This window comes from Phaethon aethereus (genome assembly GCF_964289735.1).
Source record: "Phaethon aethereus genome assembly, chromosome: 1".
Lineage (NCBI taxonomy): Eukaryota > Metazoa > Chordata > Aves > Phaethontiformes > Phaethontidae > Phaethon > Phaethon aethereus.
The window spans coordinates 147,981,246-147,993,929 of NC_138575.1; the positions used below are offsets into that span (position 1 = coordinate 147,981,246).

Consider the following 12,684-nt stretch of genomic DNA (forward strand, 5'->3'; position numbering starts at 1 on the left):
TTATTTGAAAAAAACGAATATTCATTAAGAAGAAACTTCCTGTTGCAAGTCAAAGTTGTTGATAATTCACATTTAGGGCTTGTTTTATTTTGCCTGGCTGGTTACTCCCCACTTGTTATTAATTAAGTAATCTTACAGAGTGGTTATTGCATGAGGAAAATATGGAGAATTTTACTCTGTAAGGCTGTTATGACTTTTCCGACCACATACTAGCTCCCAGATTTGTGCCCACAGAACAGGCTATACAATAGCTGATTTGGAAAGTATAACAGCAAGATGAATAACTATATACACAAGTGTATATCACTGCATGTGCATGTTCAAACATACCCTTTCACAGCGCATACATGGACAGACAGTATGGAGTCCATCGTATAACTGAAATAGTGAACATCTGCTTAGCCATTTCTGTCGATGAGATTTCTCCCAAAGAGATTTCTCACAAATATCTTGCCTTTGAATCTCTTGTGGACTCACAGGTCTATCATTCAACTGCCTCATCATCTTATTGATCCTTGTTGCACCTCAGTGAGGTAAGATGATGCTTATCTTCCATTTGCAGCATGGGAATAATAAGGCAGAGAGGTGAAAACTTCATGTAGGTACTCTTTTAAGCATCATCTGTCTCCTGAATGGCTTTGAAGGCTTAGAGCTAGCTAGCAAGAAACACTAAGTATAGTGATATAGATGGGAGTTAGCCAGATCCTTGGAAGTAGTTCAGAGCTTGACTTCCACTGAAACACGTGAGATATGCCCCAGAGAGACTCTGTTCAAGGTCCTACGCAGGAAGCACAGAAATTAAATGGGGTTGCCAAAGTCCTATTTTAGTACCCCAAACATAGTGCCCTCCTTCTCCCTAAGAGATTGCTCTGCCTTAAAATGCCTTACAAGCTCAGTTTCTTTTCTTTCTTTCTTTCATCTTTTGTCTTAATCAACCACCAATTTAAAAAAAAAAATTTCCATGACTGTATGAAAAATTATTCAGATGTTATACCAAAATCCATTCTCTCTGCAATATAGAAAGAACATAGAACAATGCTTTGGTTTTGCCCTCCTTAATGTAAGGTTGAAACAGAAGAAAATTTCTCTTTTTAAAGGGAAGGACAATGTGTTTTATTTTTAAAAAGCACCGGAGCTCACAAACAGAACACACACAACCCCCAGCCCAGCTGGTTGTAGGAACAAGGCTACGTACAGATCAGAACCTGCATGAATGGGGTACTTCAAGCCCCTGAAAGGAAGTTGTTTGGGATTTTGACTCAAAGGCAGGACTAAGAGCTAGTAACAATAAACTTTTCTTTGATAACCAGCCAAAGAGGGGAACTTTGGAAGCCTGCTAACAGAAACATAACTGACAAGATTAACAGAACTATCCTTTTTGTTTTTGTTCTATGTGGTAGATAGATAACCCAATAAACTACACAAAGGGGAAGTTGTTTGGCTCTGTTCCATTGCCATAAACAAAGGCAGGGAACATCAAAAGAACAGGCAAGGAATTACAGCTTGTCTTTTATATTCTATTAAGTATTTTCCTCTCAAAATAAATCGGACACCATAACATGGCCCGGTGAATGCTTAAAAAGCAAAACACAGATGATACTAACAGTGTTTCTCTTATTGCGTTTAAGAGTTTTTCTATAAACAAATGAGAATGACAAAAAGAACTGAAAAGATCTTCCAGCACATCATCATTATAATCTCATTGCCTGGATATACATACACGTGTATAGTTATTACTTCAGCGAAGATTTAAAATTGTAGTGTGTCTTGCAGCACTTCATTTGAAAGATATCTTTATGTGTGGTAATTACAAAGTGCACTGGTGGTATACCAGCCTGCCTGAAGATACAGCAATTGTAAGATGTTACTTTTCTTCCAACACTCACATGCAAGGCAGTGGCTCATCCAGGGTAATAAGCAAAAATCCTTTGTGCTGTGTATTCTCTTGGTTTAAAATTTCGGCCATGAGAAAACAAACCCTTGTCACTTTGCAAAATTCTAAATGCTTTTTGCTACCTGCTTCACAGAGGCGTCATCTGTGTTCTTTTAATTTTTTAGTCAATAGTAGTTGCTATTAACAGTAAACAGGAATAAAACGAATTGCACTCTCAGGCTCAAATCAGGTTGGAACATTTCACCGACAGCGTTTAAATAAATGTGGAAGGACTCTAAGTATTCAACTTTCACCTGGATTTTCCTCTCCTCCTGTTTTCCCCTCATTAATTTTCTGAACAGAATTTTACTACTGAAAGTATATTTCCTACCAAATCAACCAATGGCACCTTCAAACACCATGAGGCACTAATTCTAACGTAGAATCCATAGGTAGGATGATTTGGCATAGGGCCTGAAACAGCGGAGATGCAACAAGTTGTTACAGATTTATGACAGCTGGAGATTTATGACTAGCTGTTGGTATGTCTGGGACACAAATCCTGCTTCTTAACCAGAGGTTTTGAGTTCATGTTAGAAGTTATTCTGTCTCAAAACTGGCATGGTACAAACCGGCAGGATGCCTGTCATTTGCTTTAGGTGCTTTATATTGTACAGCAAGAGACAAATCCTGCAGTCTCCACTCAGAGAGCTACAACTGAATTCTGGCTGGTAAATAAGGGCCAGACTTGGTCCCTTTGCTATTTTTCTTATGGCTGCTGCTGACCAAAGTCATACCTTAACATACACTTTGGGGAGGGAGAGAGGAAGAGAGGGAAAGGGAGAGAAAGGGAGACGGGGAGAGAGGGAGAAAGATGCTGGGAAGGCCTATGAGTTCATATAGTGCAACTTCTGTGACTATACACTACTATTTTATAAAAAAAAAAGTCTTTTTAAGAGAACCTAATACACAAAGCCTGTATAAATCAAGGACGTAATGACAGGTGGGAAAAGGTTTTGCTTGTTTCCCCTCTAAGAGTCTTTCTTCTCCAGAGCAATAAAAATATTATTACAATAACTGTCCTCCAGAGCCTTGAAAAGATTTTTTTAGTCTTTTCATATTCAAAACCCCTTTGCAACCATAAATCAAAGTACTGGGCACCAGCAGGTGCCCTCGGTTTAGGTCAAGGTTGCAAGGACTCATGATTTCTAAAAAAGAGATTTATTAAAAAAGTGGTAGTTGCTTACCATCGATCTAGTACAGTATAACTGGCAACTCACTTAAGCACACAGTCACATCACGTCTGGCTTCAGAGGGAAGCAAGCATTCTACACTGCAGATTCAGCCACTTAAGTTTAAGATGCAGTTTTTGGGTATATCTGGGTACCCAGTTGGGATAACCGGACTGCTTTTAATTACTCCCATCTTAAAAATAAATAAATAGCATTCAGTCATGCACCACACTCATATTTTGCAAAAACTAAAGGGATGTTCCAAGAATTAAAAATTGGTGGAGCCTTTTATTGATTAAAAAACACTTTCTCAGTGATAGAAAGAAACAGGGTGGATAGCTAAAAAGAACATTAATACACTTCATGAAGATGAAAATCATACCTGCACTGGGGCTTTATTTGCCATTGGTTTCACTAAACCCAGGAACCCATGCTGCAACAGTTCAAAGACTGAACCTTCACTGACCTCAGGTTAAACTACTCTCAAATGGGAGAAAATACAGCCATCTAGCCGGGAGATAGAGGTATTATAGAGGCATATTGTTCAGACCTTGTAAACGCACCACCAGTGTGCGGAAGTAGAAGTACAAGGAGAGAGGGAAGAAGGCTAACACTGGGATGAAAGCTTCCTAAATTCTGTATTCTGAAACATTAGACTTGCAGTGCCCAACACTGGTGCGCACCCACAACACAGAGATTCTCCATCAGCCTTGTTGACGACTCTGTGTTCTCCTCAAGTTCTCATTCAGAAAGGCCAGCTCAACAGCACATATGAAAGGGCATGTCTGAAATGTCTGAAATGTCAGACTCCCACAGACTCCCAATGACATTTAGAACAGGTCTCAAATCATTCTCACACACAACAGTTTTGCTAAAACACATCAGCTGGTGAAACCAGAGAGACCATGAACAGGTGCTCTTCTGTACCTGGACATGAGAAGTTACCAGATGCCCCCTTGTACTATTATTTAGGAAAATAATAACTTCTCAATATGCTTAGGCAAGTCATGTGATATGGCAGAGCATTACCATTTGAAAATGGTCAACCTTAACAGCAAGGCACTTGTTCCGTTGTTAATTATGAACAAACCCCTGCAATTTTCAGAAGAAGCAGAAGCCATGAATGCACATACCTGGGCCAGATTCTTCCGGAGCAGGGCTGCAATCTGCACAGAAATGGAGGGGCAACATGCATGATTAAGGAGCAGCAACATAGTCTAAACATAAGCAACTCAAATGCTCAATGCCAGGGTTCTCAAACACTTTCACCAGGGGAAGAGGAGCTCAGCACAGATACTCCTTTGCCTGCGGACACCGAGGGCACGGGCTGCCTCCTCCCCTCAACTGGTTCTGATCAGAAGACAACCTGGATGGGGACCTGGAGGAAAGCCAGTACCCGGTAGCTCAGGGGCTCTCTGTGGATTACCAGCAAGTGCACTGTCAATCCCCAGCGAACCCCAGGGCACAATTTGAGAACCACTGGTTTAGTGCAATTATAGAATAAGCTGGAGGTAAGGCTGCTAAACGGGATAGCAAAAGACTAGCAGCAAGTTCAGTGCACTTAACAGAAAATGACATTAAGGCACCCACGAACGCAAGAGTAATAAAGAAACAGTACTTTGCCATCTTAGACAAATTTCTGTTACACAATTTCCGAGATAGTTAACACAAGCATTAGATTGTATATGGAGGGCTGAAACCTCACCAGTGAAGCCTCTGAGTGTTCCACACTCACTTCAGTGGGAGGAACAAGCTGGAAGGTAAAAATATACTACAGTGCAATACAAACATTAAAAAAAAAATACACCCTGTTATACAAGTCTTGCATTAATGAAAAGAAGTTTACTAAGCTAACGGGATTTAAACTTCTGTTGTTTATATCTAGATTCACTAGTGAAACAACAGAAAATATCAAATTCAATTGTATGCATTAGGACAATCAGCAGAGCTAGACAATCCGAGATAAAAACCTCTCTGTATATTAAAACTTATCATGTTCATTAAAAAAGCTATATGTCCCCATGCAATTTTAGTAAGGAACACCTAAGCCAATAACAACAACAACAAAATTTTAAAATAATTCCTTAAGTCTCCCTTCGACTATTTTAGGCAGTATTTTCTTTAACAAACATTCATTTCTTAAGAGATCCTCTAAGGTCCTTCAATAACATTCTGCCATCTCTCTCTTACTAATTCTGGAACTATTTTGGGCTGCTGGTTTTTAAATTGCTTTCAGAAAAATTTCTGGCGTCTCTCAGCTCAGTGTCATTTATTCAAAACTCAGAATTACTAACAGAAGAAGTGTTAGTTCTTCAAATACATGACAAGGAAAAACTTTAAAATGTTGTGATTATAAACTTAGAGTAAGGATTTTCTTTCTCCCTCAATTACTCCCATGAACAGCTGTGGAAAGTAACACCGAAAGGGAATTCATAGAATCATAGAATAGTTTAGGTTGGAAGGGACCTTTAAAGGTCATCTGTCCCCCCACTGCCCTGCAATGTGCAGGGACATTTTCAACTAGTTCAGGTTGCTCAAAGCCCCATCCAACCTGACCTTGAATGTTGCCAGGGATGGGGCATCTACCACCTCTGGGCAACCTGGGCCAGTGTTTCACCAGCCTCACTGTGAAACCTTTCTTCCTTATATCTAGTCTGAATCTACCCTCTTCTAGTTTAAAAGCACTTAACAGGCCAGGTTTGGTGTGGAGTCAAGGAAAGTAACTCAGTGGGAAAATTCCCATTGATTTCAGTAAGACCATTTTTTTTCATAGTATTTAACTTGTTTCTATGTCAAAAATACTGACCATTAATTAGTAACTACATCTGATGAGAACATGATCAAGTACTTGGCTTGTGCGGGCACACAATAAGCTTCCCAAGTGCAATCCAAATTGCTCACTAAGACCTACCAACAATGTTTGCACCAGATACCTAAGAAACAGGATTCCCTCTCCAGAATTTTTTAAGTTACATTCACCCAACATTGGTTGACAGTCAGACTTCAGATCTAGTCCTTACACTTAGGTAGCACTGGGAAATGGCAGCAAGCCCCTTAGCTTTAAAGCTTGCTACACTTTTTGATTTAATGTTTCTGTCCCAGGCGCTGTGAATTAAACAGAAAGATTTTTTTCCTATTTTGGAGGAACAGCAGGGAAAGGTTACAGAAACTCTTGGCACAAACAAAACCTTTAGTAGGCAAGTGCAGCTAATTCCACTTTTATATGGAATAAGTGTCAAGATCCAGAGTAAACTTAAAAGATCAACTGAAAATTAAAGAAAATTATTGTTCTAAGATGCTTTCAGCATCAAATTGCTTTGGGAAAAGCTTCTGATATCACTGACTACAGATTTTTCCTATTCTATTTAATATTAAAAATCCACAACATTAAATCATTGATATGAAGGTACATTGAAGTTTACTGATAAAACTTTCATGTAAATACATATAAAACTTCATGTAAGCTAGGTAGCAAATAAAAACATCTAAAGGTATCAAAACTAGTAGAAGATATTTAGTCAAAGATTAATAGAGAGCACATTCTGAAACAAGAACCAACTCTCCTATTCCTTTATAATAATCAAAAATATCAGTCTAATCTAGAAAAACATGGTCATTTAAGATACTAAGGAAATCATATGTAACATGCAAAAAGCTATATAAAAATATATTAACATTTATTTTAACTTCCTTCTTGCTTTCTTTTTCTTAAGGTACTGCCTTCCACTGCAACATTAACAATGGGATGGACATGAAGTCACAGACGCACGTAAGGGACAAAGGGCCATCAAACGATAAGACAGAACAGGAAAAAGGAAATGAAATCACAAATCGACCTTTCTAGAGCTTAACTTGGCACATCTGCTCTATTAAGTGGCCAAATCACAGTGACCACATGGAAAGAATGTGAGAGTAAATCAAATAAGTACATATGTAAATGAAATAATTCTGAAATTTAATGCACGGCTGCAAAACTGTCAACCTAAACTGATAAGATATCTTTCATGCCCATGCTCATGACATTATGCTGGATTCAATCCACACCCACTTTACCTCAAATTTTGATAGGATTACTCCACTGAGAGCTTGCACTGCCAATTCCTACCTTCCAGCTACAAGAAGTCTAACTAATTGAGTGCCTCAGCACCACAGCTTTTGAAAATCTTTGTTAAAATTCGCTTTAAACTCCAGTATGTTCATCCAAGTTCAGCTCGGTCTAATGGGACTGCTTGGCTCCCCGCCTATGCTTTGGCAGCCCAGCTGGAACTGTCAGTGTTGCAGTAGTGCCTGCACTTCTCTCATGTTTTATTTATCTTTTATAGAGGTTCACTGTAATAAGCTCTGATTGCTGCAAAGGAGCTGAAGCCAACAGGAAAGCTACCAGAGGTGATGTTTGACATATGTTAACCCAAACACCTGTTTTACCAGCTTAAAACGCCCAGTGTGTGAAAACCAAATACCACTGTCATCAATGGATTTGGCAATGATTTCAGTGGGATCAGGATTTCAAAATAAGTAATGGGCTTAGCAGCAACCAGTACACCACCAGCCCTTTCTGCCTACATCAGTGCTTAACACCACCGCTGAACTAAAAACACATGGAAGGATGTAACGGAGGCTTAGGAATGATGCCAGTGCGCAGGAAGAGAGCAGCAGTGAGAAGCAGTGTCCGGCATACGCACTTGTCTTTCTGAGAGAATGGCATGCACAGGATGGTGTGGATGAAGGTGGTGGTGAGGATGATGAAGGTGGTGAGGATGATGATGAGGTCTCATTTAAATCTTCTGGATTTATCCAGTAGGCACGAGTGTCCCGATTACCTTTCTTACTAGTACAGCTGATGTCGCACTGGAAAACATCTTCACAGCTGTCACTTTGCAAGCGCTCTTTCTGGAGAAGTTTGTCCACTCTCTGTATAATACACTCCAGACTTTTGTCAACATTCAACCAAACTTTCTCCTTAAAAGAAAACATTTCTTTCTCAATTTAAAAAGAAAAGAGACATTGGGTAACAAATCCCTTGGTGATATATTTCATCCTGTGATTCTAGTCACAATTGCTCTGCAAAGTTTCCTCTGGGCTATCACATTTACATTTGTGCACACGCAAACTCTGGATATATAAATAATGTATACCAGCACGTCAGCAACATGTAGCGACATGACTTGTGTGGTAAATTGCAAAGCTATTTTCTAAGTAAATTTGCTGAACAATTTTAAGTGCCTCTTCCTGCACTATTATTCCAATTTCCAGTTGGCACTATTCTTTATTCTTGAAACTCATGTTTGACATAATAATTGTATACAATCACACATCTTTTTTCCTGTATGACTCAGTGAATAACAGATAAAATTACTGTATTGTATTACTACCTAAATGACTGAATTGGCTTTATTCATATCTCATTATTGTGAATTTGACTGTAAGTCAAAGTATGCCAAAACAATTAAAAGTAGCAAGGATCCATTTCCAAAATGAATTTGATCTCATTTATAAATTGATATTTCACTATATTAATAATTGTTTTAATTAATCTTGACTATTTTTGAGATTTAATTCTCTTCTGTTTATATTACACAATAAGAGAATTTACACAGCCCAATTCTTTCATTGGCAGCGTGGTAAGAACAACCATTTAAATCCTTTGTGCAAACAGTTTTAAGATGCTGTTTGTAATCAAAACAGAGATGGATTGCACGTTCTAAATATTTAGATGAGAATAAAAATAGGAAGGCTAAATGGTATAGCTAACGCACACAAAATATGCTTTATTTTGGAAAAGTGTAAGAGCCCATTGTAGTATGGTAATTTTTTTTACTTTACAAGCTATTTACTTTCCCTTGGAACCAAATTCAGAAAAGCCATGCACCTACTGCAAAGATCTCCACTGTTTAGGAGACCCAGAAATATTTATTAAGGCCTGTTTGTTCCCCCACGCCAAGGAGTTACTGAGCACAGGATGGAGGGAGTGTCTTTGCTAGTTGACCAATACCTCCAAAATACTCACCCTATGCGTATCTGGCAGTTACAGAGCTTATAAACAAAAGCACACAGCAAACAAAAACTAAAAAGAAGAAAATATTCATCACTCCAGTAAGCAAACGTACCCATTCCTCTTCATGCCAATCCACCTGCAGAGAAGATCGGCTATTTCTTCCTGTCCATCTGGCCACAAGCGTATCTTGATCATTCCTCAGCATCACTTGCTCCCCTTCTCCAGAGGTTGGAGATGCTTTTGAAGCTATGTAGTCTGGCCTTGCAGCATTCAGTCCATGTATTGAATTTGCCAACAGCTTGCAGTCACAAACTGTGACAAGTTGCCGGGTCTAAAAGCAATAAACTCCCTGTACTTTAACACCTTTTTATTATTCCGTACATAATTTATACTATATCCTTTCTCAGAAAATAAAAAGAACTCATATTCCATAAAGGAAACTAGCCATTTTTCAGGAGTCTCTAAGGTGCCTTTAAAATAATTTCAAAGAATGGCCTTAAAAAGCAATATAGGATACCAAACCACAAATGGTACATTTCCAAAGTCTACTACTATGTTAGTCTACAGTTGTTGAAAACTTCACTAACAGATGTGCAAGTCAACTTTATTTGCATTTCACTCTCCTTTTGATGAAAGCTTAGAACAATGTGCAGACATTTTTATACCCCACACAATAGTTCCCACACCGGAGAGACCATGCTTACCCTTCACCATCCTGTCTGAAATCATAACAAGACTTAAGAGGGGGGATGAAGGAAAACTCACTAATCAATGCAACTTGTTCACTGTCTTATTTACTGGTGCTGTATTAAAGGATTTCTATGAGTTATGTGAATATGAAAAGTATCAGGCCTGCATGTCTATAAAAAAACCCAACAACAAAGAAGCCCTTACTGTGTTATATATACATGTTGTCTAGCTGTAGAAAATCCCACAGATCAGTTATACACACTGTACTCATTTAGAGTGAATATTATAATAAATAATACATTTCCATGGGGTCACATTCTTTTTTGCATTCTACAAAGTTGTATGCCTATCACCTCCACTGGGACAACTTATGGCAAGCTGATTGGCCATCACTGCCATTTACAACCTTCAGATCTGCTTCAGGGACAGAAGAAGTAAATAAAACTGTATTTGGTTTTTTGTCCCTGTAAATGAGATTGTGTTCAGCTGTGGGTCCAGTCTGGTTTCTGTTAGAACCCATCAAGAAATAACTGATTCACATCACTGTAATTCAAGCAAAGACTGTGTCACCATTATTCCTTATTTCAGCAGTGGAAAAATACAGAATTGTTTAATTTACTTAAGTTTTGCCCAGTTGCTGCTGCTGCTGCTTCACAGATGACTCAGAGAAACATTAAAAAAAAGCAGGTGGTATGGAGAAAAGGGTATAAAAGAAAGTGAAGAATGCACATTTCTGGAATATGATGAATGAGTAGAGGGAACCAGAGGACATTGCTCTCCACTGCACTCTCAAGAGGAGGTGAAGGCAGGGGTGTGAAAAGTAGGAGACAACTTAAATAAAAAGCAGCAAATTTTAAAGGTTGGTCTGATTTTGCATTTTCTTTAGGACTGTGCATGTTACAATACACTAATGAACAAGGTAAAACAGATGTTTCAAGAAAACCTATTAAAGGTAGAGACAGAGGAAAAAAATACACTGTGGAAATGTATTATTCTCCTACCTTGTCTGCTAGAATGGCAAGTGTTCTTTCAAGACCATTAGCTGATTTATCCTTGGCAGCTCTTGAAAGCCTTTCTGCATAGTAACTGACTTGCGTTTTCAGGGTGTTGATTTGTGCAATAATTTCCTTTGCTCTAACAATGTCCTGTGGGATGTATATTATAGACTGGGAACTCGTTGAAGTGCTGAAAAAGAAAGGCTGATTTTAGGGGGAAAATTGATCTAGAGGTGGCTTTACAGTGGCATGCTGGGGAATTAATGGCAGACAACAAAAATTTACCTAAGCTAGCAATCAACAGTGAAAGGCCAGTGGGCAATTGCACAGCAGGAACATGATCCTAGAGCCTTCTCTGCCTTTACTGAAATAGTTCAGTTGCAGATTTACTAATCCCTTATGCCAAGGGACTGTGGGCAGAGCTTGTATACCAGAGGGACAGTTTTGCTGAGGAGAATGTGGGTGATAGATTTTGCCATGAGACAGAAACACTGTTTGCAGAGGCAGCTTACCCCACTCTCCTTCTCCTTATGACACAGACACTTCACTGAGGCCTGCTTTACAAACCTGTATTATCACATAGCTACTAGCACCATGAAATGAAAATCTGCATTCCTTCCACACAGAAATGCCACCCAGATCCGTAATGCAAACACTGTGATATTAAAACAAAAATTTCTTCTGCTTATATATCCTTTCCCCTATTGCAGGCCTGATTAGTTACACCAGCAAAAGCAATCTTATGATATATAAAAACCAAAGTATGTCTTCAGGCTAGTCCAAGGACTCTGTCCTTGGTGTGGCTTCCATTAGCACACACTTATTATACTAAACTAGGGACATGTTACAACTCTCCCTATTATAAACTCAGCTGTAACAATGTAAAGCAATACCAAATTTTGGCCTTTTTCAAATAGTAATTGAAATAAACTATACCAATACAGCATATCTTTATATTGGGATACTGCAGCTCCACTAAGACTGCTTACGTGGTGGTGGAGGAGAATAGTGCACGTCCTCTAAGTTTAGGTGTCTCCAGAAGTTGCTTATCCAGTCCAAGACAGATGCTTGGACTCCCTCTGCAACTGCTGGAGAGAGAACAGCACTTCTAAAGGGCGATTCCAAAAGGCCTACCTGAGAAGAGTCATTCACAAAAGCTGTCTTTTAGCTTAGAAAATTACTTCAAGTTGAAGCTGTGCTGCTAGTTAACTATTTGGAGCCAACACACTACTATTCCCTTTGCCAGGCAATAAGCTGGTTTTTTCCTCCCAGTAGGAAAGTTATACAAAGATCAGGCCTTTACATCAGCTCCAACTGTGACAAGTGTGATGCCCATTCACAACATGACATCAAGCATGAGGTGACATCAATTGCATATTATTTTATTTTTATTCCCTTTTTCCAGTCATAATAGGCTTCAGCATAGTAACAGAATAACCTCCTGTTCACACCACAGCTACGCTGAGAGACTACACTGAGAGGGAGTTTCTTTTCCAGGCACAGTTTCCTCAGATCATGACCTCTGAGGAGTGTGAATTCCTCTGCTACCTCTAGAGCAATGTTGTTAATATCTGCAGCGTGTCTGTGAGGTAAGACAGGAGGGTTGTATGGGGCATGCTTTGAAATCATTGCCACAAATACCAGTTGTCCCTTATCTGATACTAAGGCACGGGGGGAGTTTAATCCCACTTTCTGTCTGAGCTGCATTACAAGAAAAGATGGGGGATTTATTTTCAAAGGATACAATGCAGAAGTGATTCTTGTCCTTATTTGTGTCCCTCTGGTCACCCACCTGAGTGGAGCACAGAACAACCACTCCCCAGTACTGCTATGCCCTACAGCAAATTAATCTCAGCTTTTAGGACTTTCCCTGTGCATGATTTGTGCTCTCTATTGACC

At 39.1% G+C, this 12,684-nt stretch overlaps 1 protein-coding gene across 8 annotated transcripts in view; it reads right to left on the reverse strand.

Moving 5' to 3' along the window:
* The window catches only part of INPP4A (inositol polyphosphate-4-phosphatase type I A), a gene marked incomplete at its 5' end in the record, with an annotated part of 47,580 nt that overhangs the window by 17,904 nt on the left and 16,992 nt on the right, over nucleotides 1-12,684 (reverse strand). For 5 of the 8 annotated variants that reach the window (XM_081998582.1, XM_081998581.1, XM_081998580.1 and 2 more), the window contains 4 exons: nucleotides 4,239-4,271; nucleotides 7,926-8,064; nucleotides 9,213-9,431; nucleotides 10,792-10,975. In XM_081998582.1, the coding sequence (XP_081854708.1) occupies nucleotides 4,239-4,271; nucleotides 7,926-8,064; nucleotides 9,213-9,431; nucleotides 10,792-10,975 (575 nt within the window). Of the gene's footprint in view, nucleotides 1-4,238; nucleotides 4,272-7,787; nucleotides 8,065-9,212; nucleotides 9,432-10,791; nucleotides 10,976-12,684 lie in introns of all 8 variants that reach the window. The other 3 variants (XM_081998577.1, XM_081998576.1, XM_081998583.1) reach the window with 2 other exon arrangements.